Source organism: Colobus angolensis, unplaced genomic scaffold (assembly GCF_000951035.1).
Source record: "Colobus angolensis palliatus isolate OR3802 unplaced genomic scaffold, Cang.pa_1.0 Scaffold19, whole genome shotgun sequence".
Classification (NCBI taxonomy): Eukaryota; Metazoa; Chordata; class Mammalia; order Primates; family Cercopithecidae; genus Colobus; species Colobus angolensis.
The window spans coordinates 13,557,794-13,573,778 of NW_012115043.1; the positions used below are offsets into that span (position 1 = coordinate 13,557,794).

The 15,985-nt window shown below is 42.0% G+C and overlaps 2 protein-coding genes across 3 annotated transcripts in view; one reads left to right on the forward strand and one right to left on the reverse strand.

Moving 5' to 3' along the window:
• ALDH1A2 (aldehyde dehydrogenase 1 family, member A2) overlaps nt 1–15,985 on the forward strand; it is a 323,505-nt gene that overhangs the window by 89,417 nt on the left and 218,103 nt on the right. The window lies entirely within an intron of this gene.
• AQP9 (aquaporin 9) overlaps nt 2,698–15,985 on the reverse strand; it is a 48,983-nt gene continuing 35,695 nt past the window's right edge. The window contains exons 3-6 of one of the 2 annotated variants that reach the window (XM_011940515.1): nt 15,406–15,543; nt 13,601–13,719; nt 9,286–9,503; nt 2,698–4,649 (exon numbers count right to left, since the gene is read on the reverse strand). In XM_011940515.1, coding sequence (XP_011795905.1) covers nt 4,475–4,649; nt 9,286–9,503; nt 13,601–13,719; nt 15,406–15,543 — 650 coding nt within the window. In that variant the 3' untranslated portion in view covers nt 2,698–4,474. The remainder of the gene's footprint in view (nt 4,650–9,285; nt 9,504–13,600; nt 13,720–15,405; nt 15,544–15,985) is intronic. The other variant, XM_011940516.1, reaches the window with a different exon arrangement.

Consider the following 15,985-nt stretch of genomic DNA (forward strand, 5'->3'; position numbering starts at 1 on the left):
AAGACTCCGTCTCAAAAAAAAAAAAAAGAATTAAAGCACAAGAATTGTGCTTTAATAACACGTTACACAGGACCTCTGGATCAGAGGTACTCAGGCCCCTGGACCGCCCTGCTTCCTCTGCAGGATGGAAGTCAGGAAGCCTCTTTCCTGCTGGGAGCCTGAGGAAGAGGGCGGAGGGCAGAAGGGGGAGGGCCACAATGCGGCCGATCCCCGAGAACAGTGGTCTGGCCTCTGGAGCATCCCTCACAACCTCCAGGACTTCCAAGGCTCTCACAGCGTTTCCTGAGGCCCCATAGTCAGGGAGTTGAGGGCTCCCCGTGGAGGAAGGGGCTGTGGTGTGCAGGGCTCTGGGACACGGAGGGGCACGCTAGGCTAGGGAGGCAGTGGCAGGCAGTGGGACTTCCTCACTGGGCGCTACGCCTGGAATCCATGCTACTTCTAGGAGACCACGGAAAGGCTTAAATCTCTTCTGAAATCACATCCAGAAAAAAAGAATATAATCGAGCTTGTCACTAGTACAACTACAAAACAATTTATTTTGATCGATACTTTCAGGGGTGGGGAGAGGTCCACGAAGGCAAAAGTGTTGAAAGCTACTAGAAACATAAGGTAGCCCTGGAGGGAGACAGAGTCCCACTGGCTTGGGCAGCATCTTCATCCACACAGAGTTCTATGGATTCATGTTCAGTTTGCCTGGGGCCCTCTTTCCACTAATCCAGAGACAGCATCTCTTGAATAAGAGCTACTCCATTTCCAGCAACAAGAAAGAGATTGGAGCATGGTTGGTTGCTTACCTATCTGTCTGTCTGTCTAACATCTATCTATTTATTTTTATACAGACTTAGACAGCCAACACAGTTTAAGTGTGACCGGGACTACCATTGCTTCTCTGTATGGGCTGTGATTAGTAAACATGTTGTCACAGAGAACTTAAATTCTGAGTTTGAGAACTGATGTACCACATCTCTTTGTGAGTGATGTTTTCTGGGTTGAGTAATTCTGTTCACCCCAACGCATTCATTTATTAAGAAGTCTTTGGAAAATGACCTGAGATTAAACTAATATGGTCTTTTGTAGGTTATATCCTTGAAACTTTCATAAAAGTGTGCACCAACAACTTATCCCAAGTCTTTATCAATGATTTTCAAACTGTGACACTGTGTTCTGAAAACCCCCTCCCAGCCCTGACACACACACACACATATACACAAACACAATTTCTCTTCAGAGACCCCTTAGGGGCTGCTTTAGGGGTGTGTTTTTAAGGTGATATTACAAGCAGAGTGAAGCTCCTGATCTCCCTCCCTTTCTTTCTTTATAGCAATTCCAGTTCACTTATGGCTATGGTCTTATTTGAACGATAGGTTCTGTGGCTCAATAAACCATTCTCTCTAACTGGAAGTTGTATTTTTTTCCATGATGATATTATTGAACATCAACATACCTTAAAGTAAGACACATGTGTGTGTGTGTCTGTGTGTGTAAGCAATTTAAAGGAAATAATAATTTATATCATAAGGATAAAATTTTACATAAGACATTTTTATGTGGGGTATCTTGTTTAACAGCTGAATATTGACTGGTTGTTACTGGTTAGAAAAGCCCTGCAACCTTTGACATGCTCTGAGATCTCAACTGGTTAAAGAATCAGAGAAATTATATTTTTGGCATTAAGATAAATGCTCCTATCAAGTTTTTCAATTGATGAGGGGGAGGGAAGGAGGAATGTTACAATTCTAGCTCTTAAAGCAACTATTTAAAAAACGGATGAGTTGGCTCTATCTAGTTGACTTCAGATACAGATAATTCAACCATATAAACATTCTCTTGGAAAATAACTCCACAAAGGTAAATCCACTTACTTGTAAATGGGGATGGGTTGGGGAGAGAATTTGAGTGTGAACACCTGGAACAAAAGCACTTTTTTCCACTGCAAAATATCTTCCTGGGGTTGATTTCTATAATGGTACATTTCCTCTTTATAAACCCTAGTTATCAATCATCAAGTTGTGTTTAATGATCACCTGTGTAGATCATAGATTCCACAGTTCATCCTCAAAGCTCAAATTTTGAGTTGCCCCTTGCTCTAAGAATTATAGTCCACCCCCAAGGCTTGTTCCTGGTTTGTTTGGCACCTTTTCTCCTGGCTGAACTTGAATCAAGGTGCAAGATTTCAGTGTCTTCTCTTATTCTCCTCCCCACCTTTCCTCGACTCCAAGATCTCCCAACCTCAGTGTTATGGACATTTTGGGCCAAATAATTATTTGTTCTGAGGGTTGCCTTTGCACTGTAGGACGTTTGGCAGCATCCCTGGCCTCTAGCCGTTAGAGGCCATTAGCATCCCCTTCCCAGTTGTGATAACCAAAAAGTCTCCAAATAATGCAACATTTCCCTTTAGAAGTAGGGAGGGAGGAAAACCATTGCCGTAATCCATGAGGATCCCAAGACTCTGGAATCCTGCTAGGAATTACCTTGCCACTACTGGACATGGTCAAAGAAACTTTAGACCTGTGTAATTTACCCAAGTCAATGTTCTCAACCCTTGCTGCATTTTAGAATCACCTGAGATGTTTACAAAGGACCAACTGGGCACTAGTAATTTTTCAAAAGTTCCCCCAGGAAATTCAAATTTGTAGACACAATAGACAACCTCTGAACTAAACGTACTTAATTATCTTAATACTTATAAAAACCAACCAACAATGACCCAACAATTTTATTTCAAATAGGAAATATCCAGGTAGCTTCAAAGCAGGAAAAAAATCCCATATGTCCCATAGACTGTAGAACATAAGTCATCAGAAACATTTCACATTTGCTTTCTGTTGTTCTGTTATCAGCACAAAGCAGTTGGGAAACCGAATGCCCTTGGGAATACTGGGCTTTTTGACAGTTTGAATGAAGGGGTATCCCTTGATATAGAGCATCCCCTGGTGCTTGTAACTCATAGGCAGTCTTTTGTCAAAAGTAACATCTATTAGAGAACTTCAAGGGGAAAAGACTGAGCCAGAGGAAATCCCCTGAATGTAATGTTTGGTGCTGGCAGGAAGGAAGATCAAGACTTAGCAAGACCAGAGGTAGCTTAGGAAGGGAGGACTTCTGATAATGTTTTTCAAGCAAATGAAAGTTATGATTACATTGCTACCACTTTCCTTCATCTGTACTCAGTAAGTGTGGGAATAGACCCAGACAATGAGGGTCTTTGTATCTTAAGATTGAGGAACATTATATCTAGAGGTGTATATATTCTAGAAGTTGCCAATTCCACTTTGGCCAGCCAGGAAGACTTGACAAAGATTCTCAGTCAGCTCCTGATCTTCTGAAAGGTAGAGGAATGCATTAGATAATGTTCAACCTTCCATGTGCTCTTGGACAACTCAGCTTATCTTCCCTAAGATTTTGTTTCTTTGTCTGAAAAATGGGCAATGTGGCATTTGCCTCAGATAGTCATTATGAGGATTAAATTAGAAAATGTGTGTGAAAGTGCCTTGTGAATTGTTAAGCCCAATAAGGTAATATTATCTTTTTGGAAACCTCCCACTCTGAAGATTCAGCTAGACCAGGATCCAGTGGCTTTCAGTTTTGGCTTCTAGGGCATGTGTAAAATAACGGACAAGCACAGTTGTTGATATAACTTGTCAAACGTCTGTTCTCAAGTGGGCAATTAGGAAAATACATTTGAGCTAAAAAGACAGAGTGATGTATTTTTCATGACTGGGGTTACAATTGTATTTTAGGTTATTATATACTAAAGACCAGGAAATTAATTGGTGTCCTCTAAAATGCAGGAGAGCAAAAGATTAATCTGATAAATGGTTTCCATTAAAAATTCCATTTGGCTTCTCAAATTCATCTTGTCTCCTGCAGTTTCTGAATGCCACAATGTCCTCCCCTTGTGCCTTCCAGCTGCATTCGCTTGCTCCCTATATCACTAGGTTTGGAGAATATGAGTTTTTATACATATCCAGTAGCACAGTGTAACTAGAAGCTTAACCCATTAGCTCCCTAATTCATGAATATGTTGACTGAAACTATGGTTTTGTCTTTCAATTTAGGGTTTGGTTGATACTCAGAATGTAATCTTTGTTGATATTGAAGAAGAGGGTTTTGGTGACAGCATTTCATACAGATAGTGCAGCTGAGACCACCCAAATGAGACTGTCATCGAGATGTGAAGTTATTAGTGCTTACCTAGGAAGAATTCCCATCAACGATGAAATAAACAGGGCAGGAGAGAAGGCTGTTTCAGGGGACGGTCAGTGTTATCCTGGGGGGGTGGGGGTGGGGGACACTGGTAGAGAAGTGGTCAGTGTTTCCACACTTTTACTCAGATGTTTTTCCAATTAGGTGTCCCATATGGCTAGCAGACAAAACTGGGTGGATTCCACTTCAGGCTTACAAAAACACAGACACTTAGATGCCATCTTTCTGAAGAGAATCCAAACTGATTGCAAATCCAGAACTGCGTATGCCACTACATGATGACACTGAGTTCATATTTCTCTGGTTTGTCCTCAGATTGTTCAGCCTTAAAGACTGAGTCAGGCTCTGGATGGTGGATTTCAATGACAAGAACATAGATGAGGCCTCCAATGACAGCACCAACCAAAGGGCCCACTACAGGAATCCACCAGAAGTTGTTTCCAGCTCTGAAATCAAACAAGAAATTAGTGATACATTTCTTGGCCCTCCTCCTGGTATTACTGTCTAGTTTTTCACTCACTTGTTAGTCTTTCTCATGCTCATGGTTCCCTCTTAACTCAGCAAGATCTAAGTATAAGGAGGGGTCACTGCAGCATGGCAACTGTCATCCTTGATTTTCCACTACACCTGATTTCAGATGATCTATTTCCTTGCCCTACTAATATTTGTGAGATACTACGTCTTACTTATTTTCCTTTTAGAAAATATAGTGCCTGAGCCCATTGTTAGGATTGAGGGCCCCTAAGAAAGTTCAGGTCAATTACTCAGGAAGTGCCTTTCCCTCATCCTGAAATAATGACGCCTGTGGATTACAAGTAGAATGTGGAGAGATTCCTGGGCATCACTCGTGTATGAGGACAATCAAACTAATCAATCAGGAAATGTTTTTCAATTAATGAATGAATTTTTAAAAAATCTAAGGTGGACGTGTGAATTGCCTACTAAATATAATTTAAATCCATACTTATTTTTTAAGGTCATAGCTTGAAGCTACCCTTTGATAAGGTTGTCATGCCATGACGCTCTTTCTTCCAGAAATCCTCAATGTCAGTACATTACAGCAAAGCTATGGTTCTGGGGAAAAGCAGGTATCTTTGTGAGTTGTCACCATCTTCTTTGGAGAGAGAAAATTCATGTAAATAATTTCTTAGAAAGGATCAGGAAAGCAAACAAAAGTATACAGTATATTGTTTAAGGATATGTACATTTAAGATAAAAGTATTTTTAAAAAGCGGGAGAATGGCAAACACAAAAGTTCAGGATAAATGCAGAGGGGGTGGAAGACAAGAGGAGTCCCCAGAGGCATGTGAGAATTTCAGTGTTCTGGTTGGATTCTAGAAGGACCCAGAGCTGTTCTTTTCATCATTATGCTTAATAACTACGCATATGTTCCATGTGGCCTTTTGTGTATCTCAAACTTTGATTAGAAAGAATGATAAAGGAAATAAGCAGGAAATAAGAACCTTGTCCTAGAATCCAGGAGACTAGGTCTAATCTCAAGATTATCTAGAAGGTCTTTGAGCAAATCAAACTCCCGTTCTCCACCGTGAGCTCCACTTCCTCCATCTGCATGGTCCTTTCCACCTGGAGCACCTAAGTTGTCTCTGAAGTCCTCCATCGCCCATGCAGGGTTGATGGAAGAGCACTGAGCCTGAGCACGGCAGCCACCAGATGTCACTCTTACAACACGGCAGTGAGGATGCTGCACTGCCGCTCTCACAGTGCCCTTCCCCAGGCCCCAAATCCGGATGGATTTTTCTAGAGGAGGCACATGGAGGGTGGCTGCTTCTCCCATTTGGCTGTAAAGACTTGAAGTCTTCTTTAGAGCTCAAAACATGAAGGGAGTATAAGCTACCTGTTGGGTCCATCATTTCCTTTTGTGGAAAATCTCTTCCTGTCATTCAGCAGATAAAGGTCCAAGATATCAGCCAGGGTACATGTCCTCCTTTCACTGGCTGGACACTTTTTCTTTTATCAGACTGGACATGTTGTGTGAGGTTCACAAGTCACAAATGGAGGCGCTCAGATGTGGTTACCTGCCTAGCCTAGTCCCATATGCACACATATAGTGATCATTTGCACACTATGATTTGGGGGATGCTAAGAACATGTCTATGTTAACTGTCTAAAGGATCATCTTTAGAGATTCGTTACTTTGGGTCAACTAATTGAAAAATCTAATAATACTCCTGAGAGCTTTCCCTGATTAAGTCATTAACATCTTAATGTGAGTAAGTGGAGAGAACTTTGATGGGAAACATCTTAACATTTAAAGGAAAAACCAAGAGTCGGCCAGGGTCTTTTGACTCTTGCCCTCATCAGACCCTCTGGCACCTCACTGTCCCTGCCATCATTCCACTGCTTGCCATTCAGGGGTACATGGGGTCCTGGGAACAAGGTAGCCTTGTTTTTTCTCTAAGACCTTAGGTGTGGATCCAAGCTAGGGTATCTACTGAGGGATTTCCCTTGGATATAGAACTCTGAGAAAATGAGACACTCTAAGAACACTTTGGAAGCCTGTTGTCCCTCAAAGGTTTTGGGGAGAACTTTTTGGTTGAGGAGTACCAGCCAACCCTGCTCTTTCCTGATGAGTTTCTGCTTCCTCACTCTCTCCTTTTTCAATCAGTCCTATAGGATGATGTCAGATTAATTTTGCTAAATTGACATTCTAAACCTGCCAAACTTGTACCCCAAATACTTTGCTACTCCCTATAACCTACAGAATAGGGAGCAGAAAAAGAAAAACAAAATTCTCATTCCGGGAGTCCAGGTCCTCTATGATCTGACAACTGCCCTTTCCAACTTTCTTTCTGCACCCTTCCAGTTAAACTAGATCACTTGTGATTTTAACATTGTGTCTTTAAATAAGGGTTCTCTCTGCCTGAGACATCCCCTCTGTTGCCTGTTTAAACATATCCAAATACTATAAATGCTCCCACTTCCACTCCCATAATTCTTAAATTTGGAGCTGTAGACCTCTAACCTCCTGGAGTTAATTAGTCAAATATCTTTAATGGCACTTGACCACTTTAACCTTGTGTAAGAGCTTCTGCAATAACTTCTTAAATAGAGTATAAATAAAACCGTGAAGGACAGAAACTAGGTCTTATCATCTTTAGCAGAGAGCCTTGAGTAAGAGATCAAGCAGCTGTGTGAATGAATAAATGAGTGCATAGAAGGGAAAAGATCCTGATGCTAGCTAGGGACATGGGACATTAGGTGATTCCAGCATTTTCCTCCACGTGGGTTCTCCTAACATATACCTAACACAGCAAAGAGACATTGGGCAAGATCTCCATCTGTTTCGGAACAACCACGTCTCTTGAACTTTTGAATGAATCACCAAGGAGGGCTCAAAGAGGGTGGGAGAAGAGCATGGTCTCCAAGACTGAGACTCTGGAAGGTGGAATTAAGGGAAACTCATGGGCTAATTCTGGGCTCTGGGAATAAGGAGATTCTTAGGATGTATGTTTTTGATGCTCCATTGGAAGGATACAAGAGATCCACCCTCGTTAGGGACATTTTCATGTTCTAGTTGTGATCATTCTAGGACAGAATTTCTCAACCACAGCCCTATTAACATTTTGGACTGAATAATTCTTTGTTGTGGGAGGTGTGCTCTGTGCATTGCAGGGTGCTTAGCAGCATTCCTGGCCTCTACCCATGAGATGCCCATAGCATCTCCTTCCCCCACCTCCAGCTGTGACAACCAAAATTGCCCAGGGGAACAGTTGCCCACCTCTGGTTGAGAACTGCTGTTCTAGGAAATTTATTGCATTGTCAATTTCTTGAGGACAGGGAATGTCAACTGAGTTGCTTTGCATCCTTCTACTCCTAGGAACTGTCGGCACATAGAAGTTATTCATTCTTTTATTCAATACCTTCTTATTGAGCCTTTCTATGAGCTACACCCTGTTCTAGGCACTGGGGATATACCAGGAGAAAGGCTGTCAAGGTACTCATGGCACTTACACTCTAGATGCTCTGAGTGCTATCTGTGGTGGCAATCTCAATGGTACCAGTTATTTTAACTTCTTTTTCACCCTGGTGAAAGGCAGGCCAAACTCCAATGACTCTACGTCTAGGTCATCATTTGGGAACACTCATGTCCTTTGTTCTCACAGGAAACATTAAACTAGAATTTGCTCACACATGCTTTTCCTACTTTTCTCCATGGTAGAGCCCTGTTTCCTGATGAACCGAAGTGAGCTCCGTCCCTGCAGGGAGTTGGCATGGGTGGATGAGGATGCGCCTCTGTGATTGCATGCAGAGAAAGCAGGAAGGAGTGAAGGGGCAAAGTTTGTCCTAGAAGGTAGGTACCAACAGTTGGCATATTTCCTCAGCACATTCTGAAGTAGAAAGCGTGGAGTCTTGCCATTTCTGGGGCAGAGGCTCGATCTTACGTCTGTCCTGTCAGGAAGTTCTCACTCATATCTCCAGAACCAAGTCAGCTCTCACATTTGCAGTCATGTCTTTCCCAGCTTCCCTGGCAGTTACTAACTGGTTATCTGTGTTCCCACAGCACTTTTAGGACCTGCCAGAGCACTTATTATATTGCTCAAGGTGAGTGCTTTTGCTGATTTGAAATTTCCTTGCTTAGCACAGTGACTAAAGCATAGATAATGCCCAAGAAATATCTGTGGAATAAATGCAGCATAGGTTGCGTGGTTCACAAGGAAGAGCCCCGTAGTGGCATCAGAGGATGCAAATTCTAGTCCAACTTTGTCACAAAGTGAATCTGCAGACAAGTTATACAGCTAAAATGTTCACATAAAATCATATAGCAGTTGAGGGATTATTATTATGTGGGACAGGTTTATCTCTATTGAATTTACCTAGAGCCGCCTCTCTCTCTCTCTCTCGCTCTCTCTCTCTCGCGCGTGCGTGCATGTACACACACAAACACACACACACACACACACAATCATGCCACAAAATACCAGTGCAGTGTCCCATGCTTATGACCAGAGCGTGCAGTTAACCTTGGCGCTGTCCTCTGAACTCCCCTGGATCTCCATGCCGAAGCCCCGCCCTGCTGGTAAGGCGCAGCGTAACTGTCTCCTCCCCACCACTGTTACTTACCTGAAGACTTCAAACCCCCAGCCTGCCAAGGCAGTGAAAAGTCTGGGACTCAGGTCTCTAGCTGGGTTCATGGCACAGCCACTGTTCAGTCCCAAGGAGGAAGAAATGACAGTGATCAGGAGGCCGATGACAATGGGCTCTAGGCCTCTGGGGGCTCCCAAGTTTCTGGAGTCAAAAATGGCAAAGACGATCATGAGGAGTATTGTGGTAGCCACCACCTGGAGAGGGAGAAGTTGAGCCAGGGCTTTAGCCTGCATTCTGCTCACCTGCATGCCTCAAAACCATCCTTTCTTACTGTTCTACAATATTACAATATTACTTTACTTATATTACAATATGCCTACTAATAACTGGCATGTACCGGGTGAGTAATTGTGCCAGTCTCTCTTCTTTCCGCAACACTGTTTCCAAGATATTGTTTCTTTCCAAACAATATCAAATGTTAGGAAAAGGATATCGTTATTTCAGGCTTTTCTAATCTAAACAAGTACTATGCTTTCAAAAGGAAATTGAGCAATAATTTAGCAATATGCATTCAAAAACATAAATTTATGTATACAATTTGACACTGCTGGATATTTGAGAATTACCCCGTGGAAATAATCTAAAACGTGGAAAAATCATTTTAAAATGTCCACTTTAGCAAAATTTATAGTACTGAAAAACTGGAAGGTTTTACTCTTTTTTTAGGCTACTATATAGCCATTAAAAGCTATAAACATAAAAGCTATGTAGTAATATTTAAAAATGCTTATGACATTAAGTGAAAAAAAATTTGTATGTGCTTTGTGTTTTATACAGCTGTCCCTCAGTATCTGTGAGGGATTGGTCCCAGGACTTCCTGCAAATACGAAAAATCCATGCATGTTCAAGTCCCAGATATAAAATTGTGTATTATTTGTATATAACCTATGCACATACTGCTGTATATTTTAAATCATCTCTAGATTATTATAATACCTAATATTATGTAAATACGGTATTGTTTAGGGAATGATGACAAGAAAAAAGTCTGTACATGTCCAATACAAATGCAATTTAAAAAATATTTGTGATCCATGGTTGGTTGAATCCATGGATGCAGAATACACAGATATGTAGGGTTGACTCTACTTAAAAACACACATAAAAGAAAACTTTTAAGACAATAAACAAAAATGATAATAGGTATTCTGAATTGGCCAATTATAGCTGGTTTCTATGTTATTTATTTCCCAAACTACTGTTTAACAGTTAAATAATAGGCATTATTTATTGAACATTTATTATATGCCAGGTACTTTATATGCTTTATCTCATTAAAACTTCATAGTAGGAGCCGGGTACGGTGGCTCACGCCTGTAATCCCAGCATTTTGGGAGGCCGAGGCAGGCGAATTACTTGAGGTCAGGAGTTCGAGACTATCCTGGCTAACATAGTGAAACCCCATCTCTACTAAAAATACAAAAAATTAGCCAGGCGTGGTGACGGGTGCCTGTAGTCCCAGCTACTCCGGAGGCTGAGGCAGGAGAATGGCGTGAACCTGGGAGGCAGAGCTTGTAGTGAGCCAAGATCGTGCCACTGCACTCCAGCCTGGGAAACAGAGCGAGATTCCATCTCAAATAAATAAATAAATAAAATAAAATAAAAACTTCAGAGTAATGCTGTGAGATAAATCCTGTTATTATTCTCAGTTTATAGATAAGAAAACATCAGTAGAACAAGGTTAAGACACTTGTCCAATGTCAAACTTGTAAGAGGAAGAATCAGGATGGGAACTAGGCAACTGATTTTAAAGTTTAAGTTCATTATCATTTCATCTGCTTTCCAAAATAATAATGTTAAAATAATTTTTAATATTAAATGACACAGGTTCCCCCAAGAGCACTCTTCTGTGGAAAGCCTTCTCCAACTCTCTCTTGCAGAGTAAAACCTCCCGCCTCTGGGCTTCCATGACATTCTGACTTTACTTCTATCACTGTCCTTGTCACTCTGCAAAAGGATATCTGTTTACTTGTTAGATTGAGCCTCAGGCTCTGAACTCATTGAAGAAGGAAGAGCATAGAGCTGTACATGGCTAAGTAGGTGCCCAGTAAATAGTTATTGGGTGAATAAGTGATTGATTATTAACTAAACCAAGGAATATGTTTGGACAATATTTAGAGCTAAGCAATTTAGTAATCTTGAGATAAGGTGACCCCAAAATATGGTCATGATGACCAAGAACTCTGTTGGGTGTTGACTGACTGATAACTGGTAATTTTTGGAACTTTCTCCAAAGCTTAAGGAATACAGAAAGCCTTCAGAGTTTGCTGATGGTTACAGCATCAGGGTTTTCTATTATTTGCTTTTTCTACTTGACTATGTACACAATAATGGACTTAGAAATCACAGACCTTAGAGAAATTGCAAACTCACTCTGAGACAAGGACACAATGAAGAAAGCTCAGGATATAGTATGCAGGTCAGCATTGATCAAGATACAGCTTTGGGAGACTGAGGCAGGCAGATTATGAGGTCAGGAGTTCGAGACCAGTCTGGCCAACATGGTGAAACCCTGTCTCTACTAAAAATACAAAAATTAGCCAAGAGTGGTGGCTCACGCTGGTAATCCCAGCTACTTAGAAGGCCGAGGCAGGAGAATTGCTTGAACCTGGGAGGCAGGGGTTGCATTGAGCTGAGATCATGCCATTGCACTCCAGCCTGGGGCAACAGGCTCAGTCTCAAAAAAAAAACTTAGAGAAAAACACCAAAATAACCAAAATTGTCGTAGCTCTTCTATGCTCTCTGCTTCAAATTTCTATTATAATATGGCCCCTATACTCTAGTTTCTTATCTAATTATGTATTTTTTTCTTTTATTTTCTTCTTTTTTTTGTCCAGGCTGAAGTGTAGGGTGTGATCATAGCTCACTGCAGCCTCCAGTTCCTGGGTGCAAGCTATCCCCCAACCTCAGTCTCCCAAGTAGCTGGGACTACAGGTAAGCACCACCACACCTGGCTAATTTTTGTATTGTTGGTAGAGACAGGGTTTTGCCATGTTGCCCAGGCTGGTAGTGAACTCCTGGGCTCAAGTGACTTGTTCACCTTGGCCTCCCAAAATGCAGGGATTAAGATGTGAACCACCATGCCCAGCCCTATCTAATTATATCTTATTTTGCATTGTTTCCTTGTTCAATGCTCTTCAACTAGATTCTAAATTTCTGGGCAGATACTGTTTATAATGCATTTTTCTCATATTTTTCTTTTTATCCTCATAAGTAACTTCATGAAGGCTCATGTTACCCCCATTTTACAAGTGAAAAACTTGTGACCCAAAAAGTTCAGTACTTTTCTGAAACCATGCAGGAAGTTGGAGGCAGAACAGCTATTTTAATTCAAGCATTCAGACTCTGCATCTTGGATCTTTACAACTCACATTTGCTTGTCAGTCTTTCATGCTCCAGACACAGGGTCAAGCACATGGTGAGTTTTTAATAAACGCTTGTTGCCTGTTTGATTTATTAATGAAAGTGGAAAGTAAAAAAGCTAAGGACATGAGGGCATGGTTTTTCATCCATGTATTAAATGGAGATGGGCAGAGCTGATGAACTGGAACATCCATTTTATACACATGCCCATTCTGATCTGCTCCACTGTATAAATCCTGATCATAGAAGCAGAACTTGGAGATACTGAAAAACATAGCCTTCTTTCCACTGCACTGACCAAGATGACTAGCAGCCTTCTTGGGACACCATAAGGGAAGAAGAGTCTTTTGAGTTGACAATGTTAGTCCTGCCACAAGCTGACCAAATAGGTGTGCTATTGGTTACACCACAGTATGCTTGGGAGCCAGAAGCTTGTTTAAATGTCAATAAGGCAGAGATACTTCTAGCCACCTTGACAGTTTAAACAAATAAACCTATGTACATGGTGAGACGGAGAGGACTGATGATACCCTAGGCTCAGCTACCACCCTTCACAGTCCCTTTGATTTGAAGTAGAAATGTCTTCTCTTGTGGCCTCCACACTTAGACTACATGTTAAAAGAGACAACAGTGAAGTGAACTCCATTCATGTCTACAGGGGTTGAAACGTTTAGTCATTCATTCTTTTTTGGATCTCAACTAATGGGAACAAGTGTATGTATTAAAGAGGAAGGAGAAAACTTTTCTGGTGGTATCAGCTTCCTGCAAAGGTAAAACAATTATCAAGAAAGCTTGAGTTATGCCCAGCAACCTTTGCCGTTGGAAATACAATCTCTCCTTTCTGATTGGTCTCTAATTCTCCAATGCATTTCCCCTATAAGAGCGTATCTTTTCACCAAAGTTAAGTCTTTGTTGAATTTACACTTACTTGATCTGCAAATGCATTCGCCAGAGATAGATACGGAGCTGGGTATGTTGCAAAAATGTGTGCTGTTGCATTTTCTCCCACGATCAGCAGTTTTCCACCAGCAAAGGACATAAGTCCATCTATGAAAGACAAAACTCCAGCACATTAGTGTTCTCTGGGAAGAGGTGAAGGAGGCCTATGCCAAGCCTTCTGCTAAACAACCAGTCACTCAGGTTGAGCTTGGCATAGCCGTGTCATTTGTCTCTCTCTACTTCTGAGGAATGATAGTTTTAGAGATGCCCAGGTGGATCCCAGGATGGAGGGTCAAAGGAAGAAGGCCCTTGGCCTCTCTGAATGGCCCACTCCAAACTTGGACAAATTCTTCTTCAATAGGGTCCTGGGAGTGAATTCTCTTTTGTGGTAATTCTTGGATTTTTCAAGGTCAACTGAAAGCCAAAGCGGGGCTTGGTCTTGCTCTAGGAAGAATTTGTACTTCCCAGAGGGCTCTCAGTAACCCCTAATACCACTCCAGAATTTAAGGGTGTTGCAGTATACTGAAGACGCCCTTAGAGCTAGGGGTATGGCAGTCACTGCCACAGCCAGCACTGACCCCAGGCCATTCTTGCCATAGCAGTGGGCTCTGAATTTCCTGTGTGGCCTTGAATTCCCTTTTAGCCCTTTTAGACTCTAATTCTCAGAAAGACACTCTATGGGGAAAAGTCCCTTTCCATAACCTATTTCTCTTTTTCTTTTTTTTTTTTCCTTTTTTCTTTTTTTTGGAGACCGGGTTTCTCTCTGCTGCCCAGGCTGGAGTACAATGGCGTGATCCTGGCTCACTGCAGCCTTGATCTGGGCTCAAGCAACCTTTGCACCTCAGCCTCCTGAGTACCTGGGACTACAGATGTGAGTTACCACACCTGGCTTATTTTTAATTTTTTTTTTTTTTGAAGAGACAAGCTATCCCTATGTTGCCCAGGCTGGTCTTGAACTCCTGGGCTCAAACGATCCTCCCGCTTCTGCCTCCCAAAGTTTTGGGATTACAGGCGTGAGTCACCACACACCTAGTCCTCCATGACTTCCTAAGGCCTTCAGTTTGGGAGTCATAACGTATTAAGTCTTACCTTGGGTTAGAAGGAAGGAGCTGCTTTAACAGTTGATTTCATGGAAACACCAAGGTGTTTTAGTTTGAAAGGCCTTGAGAGTCATGTAATTCAATTTTCTCATTTTCCAGAGGAGGAAACTGAGGCTAGTCAGATCAGATGACTTATTTAAGTCACACAGGTATTTACTGAACAGCTAGAACTAAAGTCTGGTCTTCTATCACCAGTACTGTGTTTTTCCCAAGGACTGTTGTAGAGTGGAAGCCCTGGCTGTTTGATAGAAGGACAATGAGTCTCCCACCCAGCCCACATCTCTGCTGTGTCTCTTCCTTCAAAGATATCATCCCAGAGTCCTTCTCTCAATACTTACTGGTCACACCTTTGCTACCAGAAAACACCTCCTTTCCCAGCCAAATCAGAGACAGCAGTGGGGAAGCCACTGGCCTATTGTTTGTTGTATGGATGTTCATGTTGTAGTTCTGGCTTGGCACAAAGATAGGCTTTCTTTAAGTTCTGCTTCCCATTTAAGATATGACCATTTTCATCAACAGGATTCATGAATTTGCTGGAACGGTAATGTGGCCTCATTTTCTCAAATTTAGAACTTCCTGTCACTTATAGAACGCTTCCTGTCCTTGCTTTTTCTCACCTGTGCCTACCAAGTAATTCTGACTTTCAAATTATGCCCAGCTCTTCCTAATCTTAAGACTCAGGGACTTTACTCACCATAGTAAATGCCAAAGAGGGTTGCGGCCCCCGCAAAGGCTCCCAAGAACTGGGCTCCCACATAAAATGGCAATTTGAACCATTTCATCCGTCCAAAGAGACACATTGCAAAAGACACAGCTGGATTGACGTGGCCACCTGCAAAGAAGGGAAGATTGGAGAAGTGAGAAGGCAGGTCAAGATGAAGAATATACAGAAAACCATCTAGAGATCTCAGGTGGAATTCAGTCTTCTAGGTAGAGAACTACTGCCTGTGAGGAGAAACAGGGGTGTGTATGCACATGAAACAGAGAGAGTGTGTGTATCTGAGCAGGGAGAGAGGGAGGACTGATCATTTTCTTTTTTTTTTTTTTTACACCTCAAGAGAATGCTGGGACTGAAGATGTGCACCACCACGCCCAGCTAATTTCTTTTTTTTTTTGAGACGGAGTCTCACTCTGTCGCCCTGGAGTGAAGCGGCCAGATCTCAGCTCACTGCAAGTTCTGCCTCCCGGGTTTATGCCATTCTCCTGCCTCAGCCTCCCGAGTAGCTGGGACTACAGGTGCCCGCCACCTCGCCCGGCTAGTTTTTTGTATTTTT